This window comes from Mirounga leonina, unplaced genomic scaffold, assembly GCF_011800145.1.
Source record: "Mirounga leonina isolate KUSES-001 unplaced genomic scaffold, KU_Mleo_1.0 Mir_91, whole genome shotgun sequence".
Classification (NCBI taxonomy): domain Eukaryota; kingdom Metazoa; phylum Chordata; class Mammalia; order Carnivora; family Phocidae; genus Mirounga; species Mirounga leonina.
The window spans coordinates 46054500-46074632 of record NW_023270839.1 but is presented as its reverse complement, the minus strand read 5'-3'; the positions used below and the strand labels follow the sequence as shown (position 1 = coordinate 46074632).

Sequence of the window (20133 nt, the reverse complement as noted above, 5' to 3'; positions counted from 1 at the left end):
ATCTCTGTCAGATAAATGAATAAAATCTTTATAAAAAATAAATAAATAAAAATCAAATCTGAGCAATGATAGATCCAGTTAACAGTTCCCATCTTCACACCCTTACTAAGAATCCCCTTTCAAAAAGACAACCAAATTTTGTAAAGGTACCACCAACATCCATTTTAAAAGGGAAAAAAACTGAAAAGTTATTTCTGAAATGTCAATCGTGGCAGAGTCAGGATTAGAAGGAACCTAGGTCTCTAAAATTCAGAATTAGTTTGTTTATATTGATCTAGATTGGACAATTTTAAAGAAATTATAGACTTGTGACAAATACGCATTTTAATACAAGGTAAACAATGATTTACAATCTATTTAGACCATGAAATCCTTCAAATACATTTGGAAGAAGGGGCTAAATATGAAAATAGGAAAGTAAAAAAGTTAACCAAAAAGGTTTCCAAGACCCCCAAAAAAGGGCTGTCAAACACCAAAATACCTTGTTTCAACACAATTGATTCAAAAAACCTCTATGGTATACCATGAAACTTCAAAGAGATTGCAGACCAGTTCTTCTCAATGTAGTATACAGTTTATTATAGTATGAACTACTAACCCCTCAGCCTTTTGGCCCAGAATTTAAGCAGTGGCTACTTGAGATCTTAGGTTTTATAGTCATTTTGAAAATCCAGCAATCTTCACTGAAAGCCAAATACAAACCTGTATCTGCCTTTTCATTTGGGAAGCCTTGAAAAGCACTGTATTAACCTATTTAGAAAAACATAGCCTCTTCCTTTTAGAAGCACATCAACAAAGAAAATGATGCAAATAATCTGTATCATTCAGCTATCCCTAGAATCTCACTTTGTCAGCCAATACTAGCATAATATAAATAAGCAACCTCATACTTTACCTTATATGTAAGCTTTCCATTTCTTTTTCTTCAAACATTTGCATTATATTGCCTGAGTTCTTAAAGCTTGCCTCTGATTTAGTCTTAGAATTCAGTATAAAAAATGCTGTTGCTCTCTCATTCTAACACAGCATTTAAAAAAAGGAAAGAAGCCAGGTATTGGTATTGCAATTGCTATCATTTTGCAAGCAAATGGATATAAATATCTAAGTAAATGGTACAAATATTTAAATAGAAATCCTTAAACTTCCTCATAGAAGTTAAACAACCTGCAAAATTTAGATTATTTCCATCAAAATATTCCAGATTCGGACATAATAAAATATACACACATGGCCAGATCAATCTAGCTTTCTTCCTCCTTTTTCTCCCACAGTTTTACAAATGGGTCCTCTGTCATCATAGTTTCTGAAAATCAACCAGGTCCATGAATCAAGCAAATAACATTAATATCCTCCATTTAACCATTTCTTCTATTATTCAGCATTTTTTTTAAAAGATAGTGGCAAACACCAATTTACTCTGTTGCCTAAGTAATAAAATTAATAAAACTGTGCCCTTTATAAGTGGATATATCAAGTTTGTCATGTTAGAACAGGCTTGTCATCAAGATTTACAGGATAAACAGTATGCCCTTAAATAATGAGGTACTTGCTGCCAAAATGTGCTTGCACATATGTGTGTTTAATGGTCCTTTAATGACTTGTCTTTGGAATGATTCTGTCCTACCTTTGCTGCTGCAGCCCGCCTGTCCTTTGCATCACTGAATTCATACTTCTGGAAGTACCCAATATGCACTGTAACAGACAGATGGACAGATCAATGGGCCACAGCGGCAAAGGCCAGATAGACAGACTTGATAAAAATTAAAATCAAGGTATATAAAGGGAAGGGGGAAACCAGAAGAGAACATATCTACCTATATTCTATTAAGCAAAATACCTGAACTTCAGGCCTACAATCCTCCCATACACATACCCAAATAAACTATTTCTGATTTCCATATCATTCCCTTCTTTCAAGCAGAAATAGTACCACCGCAATGGGCAAAATAATCAGTATTTTTAATACCATCAACAGTTACAGAGCAGACATTTCTGTAACCATGCCACACAATTTCTTCAGAGGTAGTTACTTTTTAATACAAAATTATTTTTCACATCCAAAGACTTTCTATGCCAAAATTAATAAGGCAATTATTACAAGCAGAAAACTTCTGTAATACCAGGGTCTATGTGATTCAAGTATACTTGGAATCACAAAGTAAAAGTAGTATTTCAGCATTTTACCATTCTACATTTCCCTGTCTTTCTATGTAAAAATGGTTGCTAGCACCACATCTAGATAACTTTAGAGGGGCTTAAAAAAATATATTAGTGTCATTTAGGTCAATTACCAAGATACAAGATATATGTAAAACATATACAAAATTACCAACAGTATCTTTAAAATCTATTTAGAGTCCTTCTGTTACTTCAAATCCATTCAAACAAGTATTCACACTTCAAGAAATTTCTGATTATTTTTTTTGTAAAGATTTTATTTATTTGACAGAGAGAGACACAGCAAGAGAGGAAAAACAAGCAGGGGGAGGGGGAGAGGGAGAAGCAGGCCTCCCGCAGAGCAGGGAGCCCGACATGGGACTCGATCCCTGGACTCTGGGATCATGACCTGAGCTGAAGGCAGACGCCCAACGACTGAGCCACACAGGTGCCCCCTGAGTTATTTTAAAAACACACCTTAATATCTCAAAATGCTAGCTCGCTTGAGCTTCATTAAAGCTTAGATCCAAAATTTTAATCAAACATTTTATTTTGTATGCATCTAAGATAATGTAGATTCTTTCTCCAGTTAAGAAAGACCGAGGAAAAACATTTCCCCTTTCACTTCCAAGGGATCTAACCATTTATTCATTTCTTACTGTAACCTCTCAAAAACATGAGCAGGTAATTAGACATGATAATCAAATGTAATGCATGATCCTGGATGGAATTCTAGACTGGAAGAAGAAAAACTATAAAATGACCTATTGGACAACTGCAGAAATGTGAATGTGGTATGTATATTAGTGTTTTCTATGATACTGTTATTCAAATATAATCACATACCATAAAATTCACTTTCAAAGTATATAATTCAGTAGTTTTGATTATATTCAGAGTTGTGACAAACAGTTCTGTCAACCATTAATTTTAGAACATTTCATCAGCCCAAAAAGAAACCTTATACCCATTAGCAGCCACTCTCCATTCTCCCTTTCCCCACTCAGCCTCTGACAGCCACTCATCTTTTTGTCTCTGTGGATTTGCCTATTTGGGACATTTCATAAAAGTGACATCGGGACACCTGGGTGGCTCAGTCAGTTAAGCATCCAACTCTTGATTTCAGCTCAGGTCATGATCTCAGGGTGGTGTAGTTGAGCCCCATGTTGAGCTCTGCACTAGGGCAGAGTCTGCTGGAGATTTCTCTCTCTCCCTCTGCCTTTCCCCCTGCTTGCACAAACGCACTCTCTCTAAATAAATCAAATCTTAAAAAGGGGGAGAATCAAAGTATGAGGCCTATTGTGACTGGTTACTTTTGTTATTTACTTTTGCTTATTTAGGAAGATCAACAAGCTGAAGGCTTGCCATAGACATCAAATAAATCTGTTTTACTGAGGGAACGGAGAGGAACAATTAATCTGGAAGTCAATTAAATGAAGGCTTCTTAAAGTTTCAACTAAACTATTTTTCTTTCTTTCTTTTTTTTTTTAATTTATTTATTTGACAGAGAGATAGCACAAGAAGGCAGAGCGGCAGGCAGAGGGAAAGGGAGAAGCAGGCTCTCTGCTGAGCAGGGAGCCCGATGCAGGGCTCGGTCCCAGGAGCCCGGGATCATGACCTGAGCCGAAGGCAGCTGCTTAACCGACTGAGCCACCCAGGCACCCCTAAACTATTTTTCAAGTACTCATTTTACAGACGAGGAAAGAGAATTTATTAATAAGAGAATTAAATAACTGACACAAAGTCATAAAATTGATAAAAAGCAAAGCTGGACCTGAATTTAGTTCTATATATGATGCCAAAGACTTAACTATTCAGCTATTTTGTCTCTTAATAAAATTCACCAATTCTCACCGATTCTACCTCCTAATTGCTTGAATGCCTCTCCCTTCTCTCTAGTCCAGCCTCACTAACCTCATCAAATATTTCTTGCTCAAATTATTGTAATAGACTTCTCGCTACTTTCCTTGCTTCCTAATCTCATCCTATTTTCATTTATTCCCTATACTGCCATCAAAGTGGTCTTTCTAAACACTAATTCCACATTAATTTGTTTCACTAGGTCCTAGGGGATAAATACATCTCATTTAGTACTATGTTAAAACCTTTCATAAACTGCCTGTCTAGCCTCAGCCCCTACCACACTACTTCCCATACCAGACCATTAACAGCTTCTGCCTTTGTACATTCTATTCCTCTCTTCCTCTGGCTGGATGCCTTCTCCTATCCCACCTGCCCAATGAGCTATGATTATTCATTTTTCAAAACCTAGCTTCAGACCCATTTCCACCAGGAACTGTCAGTCCTTCCCAGAAAACAGCATTAAACATTCCTTCTCTGACCCTGTATGTCAGATATGTCAGTGATATGTTGCACATATCACTATATTATAACTTATTTATACATGCCTCTTTAAAGAGTTGTCCAGTATTTATATTCCCCCAGCATAGCGTAGCAGCTAAAGAAATATTAGTTGGTAAAAAATCAAGTATTCAACGTATTTAATGTCCCCAATTAAAGTGAAGTATTATGTTTAAGATCTCATTAGCCTCAGAGAATATGCAATGAGAAAAAGACAGCCTCTTCAACAAATGGGGTTTAGGAGACTGGATGGCTACATGCAAAACAATGACCACTGGCTTACACCATACACAACAAAGATACATTTAAAATGGATTAAAGACCTAAATGTGAGACCTGAAACCATAAAAATCTTAGAAGAGAAACACAGGCAGTAATTTCTGACATTGCATGTAGCGACTTTTTTCTAGATAGGTCTCCTAAGGCAAGAGAAACAAAAGTAAAACTGAACTATTAGGACTACATCAAAACAGAAAGCTTCTGCACAGCAAAGGAAACAATCAACAAAACTAAAAGATAAACTACAGAATGGGAGAAGGTATCAGCAAATGACATATCCTATGAAGGATTAATATCCAAAATATATAAAAAACTTATATAACTCAACAAGCAAAAACTAAATAATCCAATTAAAAATGGGCAGAAGACATGAACAGACATTTCTCCAAAGAAGAAATACAGATGGTCAAAAGACATGAAAAGGATGCTCAACATCACTCATCATCAGGGAAATACAAATCAAAACACAATGAGATATCACCTTGCACCTATCAGAATGGCTAAAATCAAAAACACAAGAAACAACAGATGTTGGAGAGGATGTGGAGAAATAGGAACCCTAGGGCACCATCGGTGGAATGCAAACTAGTGCAGCTACTCTGGAAAACAGTATGGAATTTCCTCAAAAAGTTAAAAATAGAACTATCTTGGGGCGCCTGGGTGGCTCAGTCGTTAAGCATCTGCCTTCGGCTCAGGTCATGATCCCAGTGTCCTGGGATCGAACCCTGCATCGGGCTCCCTGCTCCGTGGGAAGCCTGCTTCTCCCTCTCCCACTCCCCCTGCTTGTGTTCCCTCTCTCACTGTGTCCCTGTCAAATAAATAAATAAAATCTTAAAAAAAAAAAAAAAATAGGACTATCTTATGATCCAGTAATCACACAACTGGATAAATAGCCCAAAATACAAAAACACTCATTCAAAGGGATAGATGCACCCCTATGTTTATTGCAGCATTATTTACAATAGCCAAGTTATGGAAACAGCCCAAGTGTCCACTGATAGGTGAAAGGATAAAGAAGATGTGATACACACACACACACACGGGAATATTATTCAGCCATAAAAAAGAAACAAAATCTTGCCATTTGCAACATGGATGGAGCTAAAGTGTATTATGCTAAGTGAAATAGCCAGTCAGAGAAAGACAAATACCATATGATTTCACTCATGTGTAGAATTTAAGAAACAAAACAAAAAAGGAAAAGCAAAGAAAAAAAAAAACCCAGACTCTTAACTACAGAGAGCAAACTGATGGTTCCAGAAAGGAGGTGGGTGGAGGATTGGGTAAAATAGGTGAAGGGGATTAAAGAGTACACTTATCATGATGAGCAATGAGTACTGTATAGAATTGTTGAATCACTATATTGTATACCTAAAACTAACATAACACTGTATGTTAACTATACTGAAATTAAAATAAACTTAACAACAAAAAAAATTTTTTTAGGGCACCTGGGTGGCTCAGTGGGGTTAAGCACCTGCCTTCAGCTCAGGTCATGATCCCAGGGTCCTGGAACTGAGTCCCAGTCTGCCTCTCCCACTCACTCTCCCTCTATGTTCTCCCTCTCTCTCTCAAATAAATAAAATCTTAAAAAAAAAAAAAAAGTACACGTGAGGCCTTTAGCAGTCAAGAAACACCTAGGGATTCCTGAAAAATCCGTTCTCAGCACCCAGCATTCCTTCCCACCCACTATAATCCCATAATTTAGAAAAACAACTGCCCCCACTCCCAAATATCCTAGGGTTCTGAAGGCATTTTAATTGAGCAAATGACTTTAAAGGCACAGTAGCAAGAATCTGAAGGTCCATTCCCAGACTGGATGAACTTCTTCCTTAGCTTATGGCTGCATGCATATCCTTACCATAACTCTAACTGTGGTTCTTCAACTTTTATCATAATATAGTAATTTGGAAAAACAATTTCATTTATATGGCTTATGTCACACTATAGAAATGAGTAGTTCTGGTAGTGCTAATCTTTTTTTTTTTTTTTTTTTTTTTAAAGAGACTTAGGGGGCAAGGGCAGAGGGAGAAGGAGAGAGAGAATCCTAAGCAGGCTACACGCTCAGGGCTGGGCTCCATCTCACAACCCTGAGATCACGATCTGAGCCAAAATCAAGAGTACGACACTTAACCAACTGAGCCACCCAGGCGCCCCTGTACTAATCCCTTCTTAAAACAATTGTAGACAGCCCTCTTCCAATCAGGAAGCATGGGGTAGCTAGAGCACTGGAAGCCTCCCTAGGAAGTCCGTCAGACCCAGAGAGACTATTTTTTAAATCTCTCTTCAAAGATTTGTTAGTATATGCTGGAATTGTCTAGCTTTGACACACAAACAAGTGAGCTAGGGGAAAAGGTGTCTAATCTTTGACACTTCATTTTAATAAAAACTGATTAGATTCATTCACTAAATGACTATACAATTAGAATAAAAAATATTCTACAATGTAGGAAGTCGAACATTTTATATGTGTGACTCATCTTTATACATTACATTTTCCTCAAAAGTATAGTTGAATTAGAATGCAAAGAAGTGGAACACAAGACGCCCTGGCTAGCTGGGTAGCTACACAGAACACACAAGCACACACATGCGCACACACACATACCTTCAAAAAAAATAAAACAATGTGGACCTGTTCCAATAGCTGGGGATGGAGAAAGTGAATATTCAGGGAGAAAGCATCATATCCTCCTATTCTTTTTCCTACCAGGAAAAGACAGGTAGGAGATGAGCTTTTACCCTGACCACTGTTTCAGTTTTCACAGGCTTTTGCAGATCTAAATACTCCAAAGTGATTATTACAACAGATGCCATAGAATACACACTGCTTTTCTGTTCCTAAATTAATAGAACAACTTTGTAGACAGAAAAAAAAACCGATCAGCCTCAGAAATTCATAAAATAATCCTATATGATATTTAGGGTCTCAAAAGGAGGATAAAAATCAAGTTAGAAGGGTGGAGGTTCTACTTTTAAGAGCAAAGTATTAAGAATGAAGATATTAATAATAGTGATTGCCTCTGTGGTCGTAAACCAGGTGGTGAAGATATTAAGGTAGGAGATTCTTTATCTTTTGCACTTTTTGAATTTTGAGCCAAGAAAATACACGCATAGTCAAACAATAATTTTTTTAAATCCTAAAGAAAGTCTTATCAACAGTCTTAGGATACTGAGGTTGTTTAAAAAAATTTTTTTAAATCAAAGGTTATGGAGGAGAGTTCAGTCATATTGAACTCAGCCTGCAACTCACTTCTGTATTTTGTGTTGGTAACACAGAATGAAGAAAACGCTGATTATAATTATAAAGATAAGTTTGCATTGCAATTTCAGGATATTCTTCACTTAAACTGACCCAGAAGCTTTAAAAAGGGAGTAGAAAACATTTTATTCAGAGCTAACTAGTTAACACCATCTAGCAACTGCCTTTATTTTTATAAAGCAGAGTCAGAATAAATGTATAGAACACGATTAATAATATGGTAACATTAGGATGAATAGGTATATTCACTTGCTACTACAAAACCTTCCAGTGTGTACAATGAGGGCATGAATAAACAGATCTGCTGACTTTGCCTTCTCTGGCATTTATTTAACTGAACAGGGTACATGTGCTGCTGTAGCATTCCACCTTAGGTAACTTTCTTGAGCAGACATGCACAACTCTGAATCCAAAATACCAGTGCATAATAATCTTCCTAATCAACAGTCCATAAGAAGTAAAGCAGAAGCTTTATACCAGAGTCTACACACAAAAAAATGTTAGTCTGGATATAGTTTAATGCATCGGTAGTCTCTGATATGTCAAATAAATCTTTAAAATAATAGAAAAGCTAGGGCGCCTGGGTGGCTCAGTCGTTAAGTGTCTGCCTTCGGCTCAGGTTGTGATCCCAGGGTCCTGGGATTGAGCCCCGCATCATCAGGCTCCCTGCTCAGCGGGAAGCCTGCTTCTCCCTCTCCCACCCCCCGGCTTGTGTTCCCTCTCTCGCTGTCTCTGTCAAATAAATAAATATTAAAAAAAAAGAAAGAAAAGCTATCAGGAGGAAGGGTTAGAACCAGGTAGGTTCAAGCAAAAAAAGGCTACAGAGAGACTATTAACATATGGAGAAAATCGAAATCACAGCTGTTTAAATATGAAATGCACTCACTTCTAGAAGTGGCTGTGAGGGTTTAAGTCACTAAGAATAGGCTGAGGGACCACTTAACAGGGAGCTAGTGCTTAGTAAGTGGTTGGTCAGAACAACCTTTTTTTTTTTTTTTAAGATTTTATTTATTTGACAAAGAGCACAAACAGAGGGAGAGAGAGGGAGAAGCAGGCTCCCTGCTGAGCAAGGAGCCTGATGTGGGACTCGATCCCAGGACGCTGGGATCATGACCTGAGCAGAAGGCAGACGATTAACCAACTGAGCCACCCAGGCATCCCCAGAACAACCTTTAAGATCCCTTTTCATCCTTGTTAATCTGACTCCGTGTGAATCAAATACAGTGTTGACTCTGTAAGAGACAAAGATTAGGTAAATTTACTGCCATCCTTAATTCTTTTGTTTGTTTGTTTTAAGTAGGCTCCACGCGTGAAGCCCAACGCAGGGCTTGAATTCACGACCCTGAGATCAAGACCTGAGCTGAGAACAAGAGTTGGGATGCTTAACCAACTGAGCCACCCAGGCACCCCCTTAATTCTTTAGCTATTGTTTATTTGTTATGCTTTCATTCCTAAGGATGACTAGAAAATCTTTGTGAATTTTAAAGTCCTACTTTCACCCTTTAGGCTTTATAGTAGAGCGGAATGCAACATTATAAATCAATCTTCAGATACTGCCATATGTTCCAAGGACCCAGCTATTAACTATAGTAATGCAATATACATTGAGATGATTACAACAAAAAATAGATAAAACACTTAGGTCCAGTGAAATGAAATTATTACATTTAAAAAATCAGTTAAGGGGCACCTGGTTAGCTCAGTTGGAAGAGCATACGACTCTTGATCTCGGGCTTGTGGGATTGAGCCCCACACTGGGTGTAGAGATTACTAAAATAAATAAATAAACTTAAAAAAAAAGTCAGTTAAACTGGTAAATAAAATTATATACATACTTTCCTTTCCACATTAATAACAATCTGAGGCCCACTCAAGTTTTCACTTCGAGGTTGAAAGGTAGACATTTCCTTACATGATTTTAAATGGTATCAGTAATAAGCTCCTCTGAGAACTTCACAAAAGAACTATCTTATTATTGAGCAAAATGAGTCAAGTCAGCCATTCTCCCTTTAAACATATCAAGCACTTGTTATCTTGTGCATCTGTAACAATTTCACAATGTTATTCTTCAAAAATCTCTTGGTGCTTCTATCACAACGAGAATGTTGTTCGACTTTGCAGACCACTGGTCTCAGTTTGTAATTTCATATGTAAATCATGAATACATTTTGCATAGTATAAATGCATTCTGTAATGTAGGTCAAGCAGCGGAATTATTTAATGTTAAAACTTCATGTTTTTAAATGCTTACACTGGACTCCAAAAAGTAAATGTTAACAGCAACTCTGGCTTGAAATTTTGAGGTACATACGTAGGTTGTAAAGTTTAAATGGGGCATGTGGTAGACTTCTGACTCTATTCCATTCTTGTTTATTACTTATTTGGATTCACAGGTCATAGCAATGAAGTCACAAGTCAGAGCCCATTGGACTCAGTCTGTACAAGTCAGTCTCCTGGGGCATAGAGCTGGATGGAAAAAAGTATAGTGGATCTAGAGAGATAAACAGAAAATACCCAGCACACAAGACAATAACATTCACGTTTTACATTTACACATGTTTTATATTTAATCATATAAAATACTGAGTTCCAACCCCAGCTATGAAAACCTTGGCAAGTTATTCAATTCCTCTAAAGTCTCGATTTCCTTATCCATAAAATAGTAAAAATACCATCTACTTCAGAGAACAGTTGTGATGACTAACATTCTCTTAAATAACCGGTTAAGAACAAAAAATGGAAAGCATATTAGAGAATGAGAGAAGAGTTAATTCAGTAAAGCCTGTAGGAATGTGAACAACTGACAAAAAAAAAAAAATGAATAGTATCAAGACTAATTTTTATCAATAATAAAATCAATAAGAAAATTCATTCATATTTAGGGGCGCCTGGGTGGCTCAGTCGTTAAGCAGGGCTCAGGTCATGATCCCAGGGTCCTGGGATCGAGCCCCGCATTGGGCTCCCTGCTCAGCGGGGAACCTGCTTCTCCCTCTCCCACTCCCCCTGCTTGTGTTCCCTCTCTCACTGTGTCTCTCTCTGTCAAATGAATAAATAAAATCTTTAAAAAAAAAAAAAAAGAAAAGAAAATTCATTCATATTTAATTTGGACTATTCAATCAATGTTTGTTTAACAGCTATGTTCCTGGAACTGTGCTGGTCAATGGGAATGGCAAAATTAATACACTGATCCTACCCTCAAGGATTGCAGAATCTGTTTTGTGGAAGAATAAAGAATAGAGATAAGAGGGGCGCCTGGGTGGCTCAGTCGTTAAGCATCTGCCTTCGGCTCAGGTCATGATCTCAGGGTCCTGGGATCGAGCCCCGCATCGGGCTCCCTGCTCCGCGGGGGGCCTGCTTCTCCCTCTCCTGCTGCTTGTGTTCCCTCTCTCGCTGTGTCTCTCTCTGTCAAATAAATAAATAAAATCTTTTAAAAAAAAAAAAGAATAGAGATAGATTTTTAAACAATAAAAGTATGTACAAAATTTTGAGACTCTCTCACAGGTAAGGATTCAAAGAAGAAATGATGTTTAAGGTGGGTTTTAAAGTATGAAAGAGTTTATCAGGGGAAAGCATCAAAAGCAAAGGTAGACTTACAAAGGCAAAAAGAAAAACTTCACATTACTTTGCTATGCCAGTATGAGTAAGAAGAAATGTCAGATAAAGCACACAAGGGTCGAATTAGGAAAAGCCTGATCTATCATGCTGAGGAATCTTTCACCGTAATATGTGTCCTCTTGTAACCTAGTCATTGCAATCCCTCAGCTTAAGAAGGTTTCTCATAAGCATGATTTCCTATCCCATTTCCACCCCACTGCTTATCATAAATGAAAAAGATTTGGTATACTTTGGTCTCAGACTATAAACTAAGGCCAAATATGAACATTTTTTACATTGTCATAAACTGAAAAGGATGACCACCCTGTAAAAAAAAAAAAGGAAACATGCAGCATTTTCTAAGAAATCTGTGGTGACCATAATATTGTCACAAGGCCCCACTTTCTATCAATATCATCCTTTTCAGGTTCTTTGGATTTTTCTAATTTTACCAATGAGAGACGCTTTCTAATAACCTCTAATAGTTATAACAAGACTCTACTTGTCCACACAAAAGTCAATTAATTTGCTTTTTTCCCAAAAACCAATAAATCTCTTGGGAAGGCAGGGCTTTCCTTAACCAAGTAGCAAAGGTGGGTCAACACACAACACAGTGAAACACAACAGGGTTCACCAGTATAAAAATAATACTTCAAAACACAAACTGATAAGTTGTGGGATTTCTGGGGAATGGCAATACACTAAGAACCACAACTTTGAAAACCAGGCCAGGGCAAGACCAGAAACAGAAAATAATTGAGATCAGGCTACAGATGGTTAAAAGTGAGCATGAAGGGTCCTGAGTTATTGCCTTTATAATCAAGTACTTATTTAAATGTCTGCCCTTCCTGGATCAGGAGCCCTGGGAAGAAATATTCTCTGCTCATCTTTATACACGTGCCAAGCATATGAACTGAGGGGAGGCATATAGATGTAAAAGTTAAGTACTGATTTGGCAGAACATGGTGACAGGGAGATGCATAGTAGTCTCAGGAATAGTAAAATCTAATAGAAACAAGTTTAAGATAGACCGTGGCATTAGAGCAGATGGAAAGGAGGTTTGGTCTTTTAGCTTCCTATCTTGAAAGCATCCACACTAATTATCTTTTGCCACTTGTACTTGAATTTCATAACTGGATAAGAACTTCAGAAATCATCAAATCCAAAACTTTTCTTTTGTAAGGGCAGATTCAGACCAGAGCCTGATTTAGTCTAAGGTCACACAGTAATGTAGATAAGAGGACTAGACTCTAGTCTAGACTATAAGGTAAAACAGTTTTACAAAATGTGATTAAATAGATAAAATGATTGTTATATACTTAAAATTTTAGAAATACTTGTTATCTCACATATGGAAGAAGTTTTTAGATACTGATTTTGGTAAATCTACTGTATTACACAAAAGGAGGCTGGCTGCTCTATACCCAGGTTTAGAGGGCTTTCAAGTTCACGTTTTATTACTTATTAAATGTAGCCATCAAAAAAAAAAAGTAGCATCAATTTTTTTAAATCTCATAACCCGGGGCGCCTGAGTGGCTCAGTCGTTAAGCGTCTGCCTTTGGGTCTGGTCATGATCCCAGAGTCCTGGGATCAAGCCCCGCATCAGGCTTCCTGCTCCAAGGGGAGCCTGCTTCTCCCTCTCCCACTCCCCCTGCTTGTGTTCCCTCTCTCGCTATGTCTCTCTCTGTCAAATTAATAAATAAAATCTTTAAAAACAAAAAATAAATCTCATAATCCCAGAACTAAAATCTAGTCTTATAGGCATATCCCTATATTTTACCCTTCCTTTCCACATGCTATCTGTAGTAACTAGCCTCCTAGATGCCACAAATGATTCTTCCCTCCCGGTATTTGTTTAGACCCCTCCCACAGTAGGTTCAAAGGCTAGGTCATAGAAGACATTACAGCATCTGTCTTGCTTCCTTTGATTACTTGTTCTGGAAGAGGGAGGACACTAAAATAGCCCTATGGAGAGGCCCATGTTACCAAAAGCCAGTGAGTGAGCCTCTTGAAAGCACTTCGAGCACAAACCAAGCATGCAGCCTCAGCTGACAAGATAATCACAACCTCCTTAGAGACCCTGAGCCACAACCACCCAGCTAAGCCACTCAAAACTGAGATAATAAATGTTTCTTGTTTTAAGCCACTAAGCATTGGGGTAATTTGTTATGTAGCAATAGTCAACTAGCTAGTCAACGAGCTACAATGAAAAATCATTTTAGTATTGTAAAGTTTCTCTACACAAATACAAAGAAAACAGTACAAGAATTTGGTTCAAATAGTCCAACTAAAATCTGGAAAGTTCAGTATAGCAGAAAGAGCTTAAAAGGCGGGACACCTGATTGGTGCAGTCCGTGGAGCAACCAACTCTTGGTTTCCACTCAGGTCATGATCTCAGAGCCCCACGTTGGCCCTGTACTGACTGGGCTCTGTGCTCAGCACAGTCTGTCTGGGATTCTCTCCTCTCCCTCTGCCCTTCCCAATTGTGCTCGCTTGCACTCTCTCTCTCTCAAATGAGTAAAATCTTTAAAAAAAATTAAAAAAAAAGAAAGAAAGAGCTTAAAAGTCAAGAAGACCCAGTTTCAAGGACCTCTACCAGTCTCTGACAGAGAAATCCATTTCTCAGCTTCTCTAACTTCAAATTACTCATCTGTATAATGGAAATAATGATATTTCCCTGGGATTTATAACAAATTAATACATGTGAAAACACCTAACACATTCCACAAATATCAGCTATTACCACTTTTGTCTATGTGAGTCTCCCCTTACATAAAAATTAGTGAGTCAGATCTTTTTCCCCTCCATACTGTTATTTCCCACATCTCAGATTCCTTACTCCAATATTTAAAATGTCATATTTTCTGGGGAAAAAAAAATGTGTGTGTGTGTGTGTGTGTGTGTGTGTGTATATATATATATGCTTTCAAGATAGGAAGCTAATATATATATATTTTAATATATATATTATATATATTAACTAACTAATTAACTAAATAATTAACTAAAAAATTAAAAATGTCATACTTTCTGGCTGGAATCCAAGTTCAAAAGTGCATTCTACAGTCCACAAAGTAGTTGCTTGCTCCCTTGGAATGCAGGCTTCAAAAATCCTCAAGACAAATCTCATAGACTAAAAATATATTCACTGAGTTTTTATTTTTTTTAGGATTTTATTTATTTACTTGACAGAGAGAGAGGGAACACAAGCAGGGGCAGGGGGAGTGGGAGAGGGAGAAGCAGGCTTCCCGCTAAGCAGGGAGCCCAATGTGGGGCTCCATCCCAGGACCCCAGGACCATGACCTGAGTCGAAGGCAGGTGCTTAACTACTGAGCCACCCAGGTGCCCCTATTCATTGAGTTTTTAAATATTTATTGTTCCCTTTCCAGGTAGGATAGAACAGCTAAGAGGTAAACCAGCATTCCCATCCAGAACTGGAAAAGCCAGATAATGTCCAGATATTATTTGTCTGAAGGCAGTAGAGAGCTTTTACCTGGGAGCACTTATAAATTCTGGAAGCAAGCAGAATAGTGGTTCTCCCTAAGATGTTCACATCCTATTACCTGCAACCTATGAATGTTAAATTACATGGTGAGAGGAAATTAATGTTGCAGATGGGAACTAAAATCGGTAATCTGCTGACCTTAAAGAGATTATCCTAGGTTATCCAGGTCAACCCAGTATAATCAAAGAGTCACATTCAAAGTGAAAGAAGTACAGGGCACCTGATTAGCTCAGTTGGTAGAGCATAGACTCTTGATCTCAGAGTCATGAGTTCAAGCCCCATGCTGGGAGTGGAGCTTACTTAAAAATAAATAAAAATTTTAAAATAAAGTAAAAAAAACAAAGTGAAAGAAGCGCATGTGAGATTTTTTTAAAGTGGAAGAAGGGGACAAAAGTAAAAGAATCAGAGAGAGATTTAAAGATGCTATGCTCCTGGCTTAAGGGGCCACAAGCTAAGGAATGCAGGTAGCCTCCAGAAGTGGAAAAGTGGGTAAGACAGCCCAGTGAGATTCACTTCGGATTTCTGACTTTCGGAACTGTTAAATAATGAACTAGTGTTTTAAGTCACTAAGTTTGTGGGAACTTAATACAGCCCAAAAGGGAAACTAACACTGAGACTTGAGGGGTGTCTCAAGAAATGGAGGAATGGTTGGTCTTTCCCTCAGGACATCTTCTGAATCCCTGGACTAAAAATAGGGCCAAGACTAAAAATCTAAAGGTAAAGTCTATGAAATCAGAGTGGTGCTTCCAGCCGTCTTGGAGTCAATGATTAAAGTCTGAGATCCCTAGCCAAGGGACTGCTGAGAATAAAGCAAGTTCCTAGTTGAAGATTCTAAGGGGCCAGAGGCAGATCAGAGGCTGAAACTAAACAGGGCTAGAACTCGGCCTGGCTGGATTAAGATCATCATTCACTCACTAACCACACAGAAGGAAGAATGAAAATCCTCTCTGGAGAAATCTATCGTCATTCAGAATCTCTAAAATACTTTATACCCAATATACGGCATGCAACCAAAAGTATGTCAATGACAGGAACACATACATGACTGAAAACTGGGAGGGGAAAAAATATATGAAGAGACTAACAGTTAATGGAATTAGGTGACAAACCTTTTAAGAATAAATGATTATTATGCTGGAGAAAACAGATGAAAAAGAAGTCACCAGAAAATCAGCACCTACAAAAAAGAATCAAATGGAAACTCTAGAATTAAAAAATACAATATTGGGGGGCGCCTGGGTGGCTCAGTCTTTAAGCGTCTCCCTCCAGCTCAGGTCATGATACCAGGGTCCTGGGAATCGAGCCCGACACGGGCTCCCTGCTCAGCAGGAGGCCTGCTTCTCCCTCTCCCACTCCCTCTGCCTGTGTTCCTTCTCTCGCTGTGTCTCTGTCAAATAAATAAAATCTTAAAAATAAATAAAAAATACAATATTGGAAATTAAGAACTAATTAGATAGCAGATCAAAGGAAAAGACAGAGTTAGAGACCCAGAAGATAAATCAATAGAAATCATCCGATCTGAAGCAGAAAAAAGAGAAGTAAGATATACAAAAGAGCACTGAACACATTTGGCACTAACAAAAAGCTCTAGTACATGGGTAGCTGGAGCCTCAGAAGGAAAGGGGATGAAGGCAGAGCTGAGAATTTCCAAAACTGATAAAAAGACATCACCCCCAGATTCAAAAGGATCTGAAAACCCAAAGAGAGATAAACACAAAGAAAACCACCAGACACAAAGTAAAAAATCTCACAAACACCCAGAGTAAAGACTTCATTAAGCTTCCTCCCACCACAAACAACAGAAGTCAGACAACAGCAGAATCTTTAAGGTACTGAAAGAAAATAACTACAACCTAAAATTATATACATAGCAAAATATTCTTCAAAAATGGAACTGAAATAAAAGTACATAAGAAATAGTTACTAAGTACCCAGTATGTGCCAGGTACTATTCTGGGCACTGGGACTGCAGCAATGAATAAAACAAAAGTCCTGCTCTCACACAGCTTTCATTCTAATGTAAGAAATGAAAATATAGACAAATTAACAAATGGAATATGTTGAGTGGTATTCTCTACTAGCTCCTCCTCGAAAAAATTAAGCCTCCCATCCCATTTCCAACATCTTTCCCCTACTATTCATATCTTATGATTCACATTTCCTAGATTTTATATAAGAACAGAGGCTAATATTTCTGTTAATACCCCGCAGAGCATCTAACATAACTTATAAACAAAAAAGTTTCTGATTAATCAGTAATAATTTATAATTTATAAACTATTGCTAATTTATACTAAATTCAAATAGTGTGGTTAGTCCTATCTCCTGTTTGCAAGCCTACATGACATTTTCTTAATGATTCAGAAATATTTCAGAGTATCAGAGCAGCAATTCTCAACCTGTTTGATCTCAGAACTCCCTTTTCACCTTAAAAATTAAGACACCAAAGAGCTTTGTTTATGTGAGTTATAACTATCAATATTTATCATGTTAGCTACTAAAACAGAATTTTTAAAATATTAACTCATTAAGATAACAGTAAAAGATCCCATTATAGATTAATACAAAAAACACTTCAATGAAAATAAATTATATGTTCTAACACAAAAAAGACGGTGAGAAGAGTGCACTATTTCACGTTTCAAAGTCTCTTTAATACCTGGCTAAATAGAAAATAGCTGGATTCTCCTATCTGCTTCTGCAGTCTCTTGGATGTGTGGTTTTTTTTTTTTTAAGATTTTATTTATTTATTTGAGACAGAGAGAATGAGACAGACAGAGAGCACATGAGAGGGGGGAGGGTGAGGGAGAAGCAGGCTCCCTGCCGAGCAGGGAGCCCGATGCGGGACTTGATCCCAGGACTCCAGGATCATGACCTGAGCCGAAGGCAGTCACTTAACCAACTGAGCCACTCAGGCGCCCCGGATGTGTTGTTTCTTTTAAAAAATTTTTCTTTTTTAAATTTTAGAGAGAAAGCACGAGTGGGAGGGGCAGAGGAAGGGAGAGAGAATCCCAAGCAGACTCTGTCCTGAATGCTGAGCCCAAGGCAGGGCCGGATCTCATGATCCCAGAGTTCATAGTCTGAGCCAAAATCAAGAGTCAACTCACTGTACCACCCAGACGCCCCTCTTCGATATGTTATTTTATTTGAAGAATAAAGGAAATGTGGCTTCATAAAAATAAGTAGTTTGAAAAAAGAGGAGCACTTGGGGATCCCAGCTGGTTCAGTGGACAGAACCTGCAACTCTTGATTTCGGGGTTTTAAGTTCCAGCCCCACACTGGGTGTAGAGATTACTTAAAAAAATTTTTTTTAAAAAGAGGAGCACTTTCATTGGCTTTTTAGTTAATTATGGATATTCTTTTTGATATTACACCAAAATTCAAAAAGTGGTTGTTTCTTAAAGGTTGTCTGCAAGGCAGAATTTGAAACCATGTCAAAGAACTTTTCATACTCCTATATTAAAATCTGGTGGTCTATCTTGTACTCTGAATGGATCATTTACCAATGCATGATTGTGAAGTATCATAATTGGTCACTGGAAAATTGGTCATTTGGAAAATACTGGTTAAGTTAAACTGATCTACCAAATATTGATGTATTTTATTACACAATATTTCATCAGAATTTTTAAATATTAGGGAGCAGTCTCACAGTGGCAAATAGAAGTTTTCCAAAATTCTAATTTTCACTTAAAAAAATGTTATCATTAGCAATACACTGTAAGCAGGTTTCCTTGAAATAACAGGTGTATTTCATTCATTTGGAGAAACATTCACCATATGTTTGCCATTTGTCTAAAAAACCAGTCATTCTTTCAAGAAAATATGGTGTTCCATCAAACAAGCGGCTTGTTCCACCCACAAATCAAACTGCACAGATGTTTATCCTCTAGACAACCTCTGTAACTTTAGTATGCCCAAGTGCTTCATGCTTATCTCCACCTAAGCCTATTTTGCCACCAAAGCTATGAAAAAGATGTGTACTTAAGTGATAAGATATAATAAAACTAGTAACTTTTAATACTTCATCCAGAACAAGTGAAAATGGTATTTTTTACTGTGTAGAGATGAAGAATACAATGACTACTTGTATAGTTGAGTGCCACTGATTTGATTTGTGCTAGGATTCCCATGGTTTTACCTACCCACTGCTTTCTACACCATCAGAACAAAGGTCAGCACATTAAAAAAGGCAGAAGTCTTAGTATTATCATACAGTAGTTTTGCTTTCATGGACCATACTTTGAGAACCACAGCATTAGTGACTCAACTGGTTTTAAATCACTGTCAGTTCATATAAAGTGCCAGGGAACTGCATGCAAACAAAAAACTTTTTAAGACTGTCACTACATATTCAGAGCGCTTAAAAAGCTTGTCTCTTGGAATTTAAATACTTTCTTCTTGCTTCTTACGCTATCACTGTGGCACTACCTACAAATCATAAAATAACTTATTAGCAACAAAAGAAAATCTTACCTGGCTCCCTTTGGTTTATGATAAGGAAACTAAGGGAGCAAGCATTTACTAGCAAGGACAAACTTCAAGTATTTACTGAGTTTCTACTATGGCAAAGACTGTTAGTATGCCATATGCTATGGATGCAAAAGATTCAGCTCTCATACTCAAAACCCTCACATCTAGCTAGCTGGAGACACTTAGGTATTGGGATGGCTATACTACACAACCTCATGCAGGTTATACCAATATCCACATGAAGTGCCATGCAAACAAAGATAAGGAAGCACCAGAAGGGTAGAGAAGAGGGACCTGGCAAGAGATACGGTAATATCTGAGCAGGGTCTGAAGAGAAGTACATCAGGCAGTTGAGAGGAGAAAGAATATCACAAGAGGGAGGAGCATGAGCAAATTTAAGAAAACACAAATGTGTTTTGTATATTAGGAAATTGTAACCCCAACACAAAGCAATAAAAAGAAATTATAAGTGGTGCAGTTGGGGGAGATGGGAGAATCAGAA

At 37.6% G+C, this 20133-nt stretch overlaps 1 protein-coding gene across 2 annotated transcripts in view; it reads right to left on the bottom strand.

Annotated features, from left to right (window-relative positions):
* The window catches only part of ARIH1 (ariadne RBR E3 ubiquitin protein ligase 1), a 127455-nt gene that overhangs the window by 96593 nt on the left and 10729 nt on the right, over positions 1 to 20133 (bottom strand). The window contains exon 2 of one of the 2 annotated variants that reach the window (XM_034994895.1): positions 1625 to 1692. The exons of the other annotated variant lie outside the window; for it this stretch is intronic. Coding sequence (XP_034850786.1) covers positions 1625 to 1692 — 68 coding nt within the window. The remainder of the gene's footprint in view (positions 1 to 1624; positions 1693 to 20133) is intronic. 2 annotated transcript variants of the gene reach the window in all.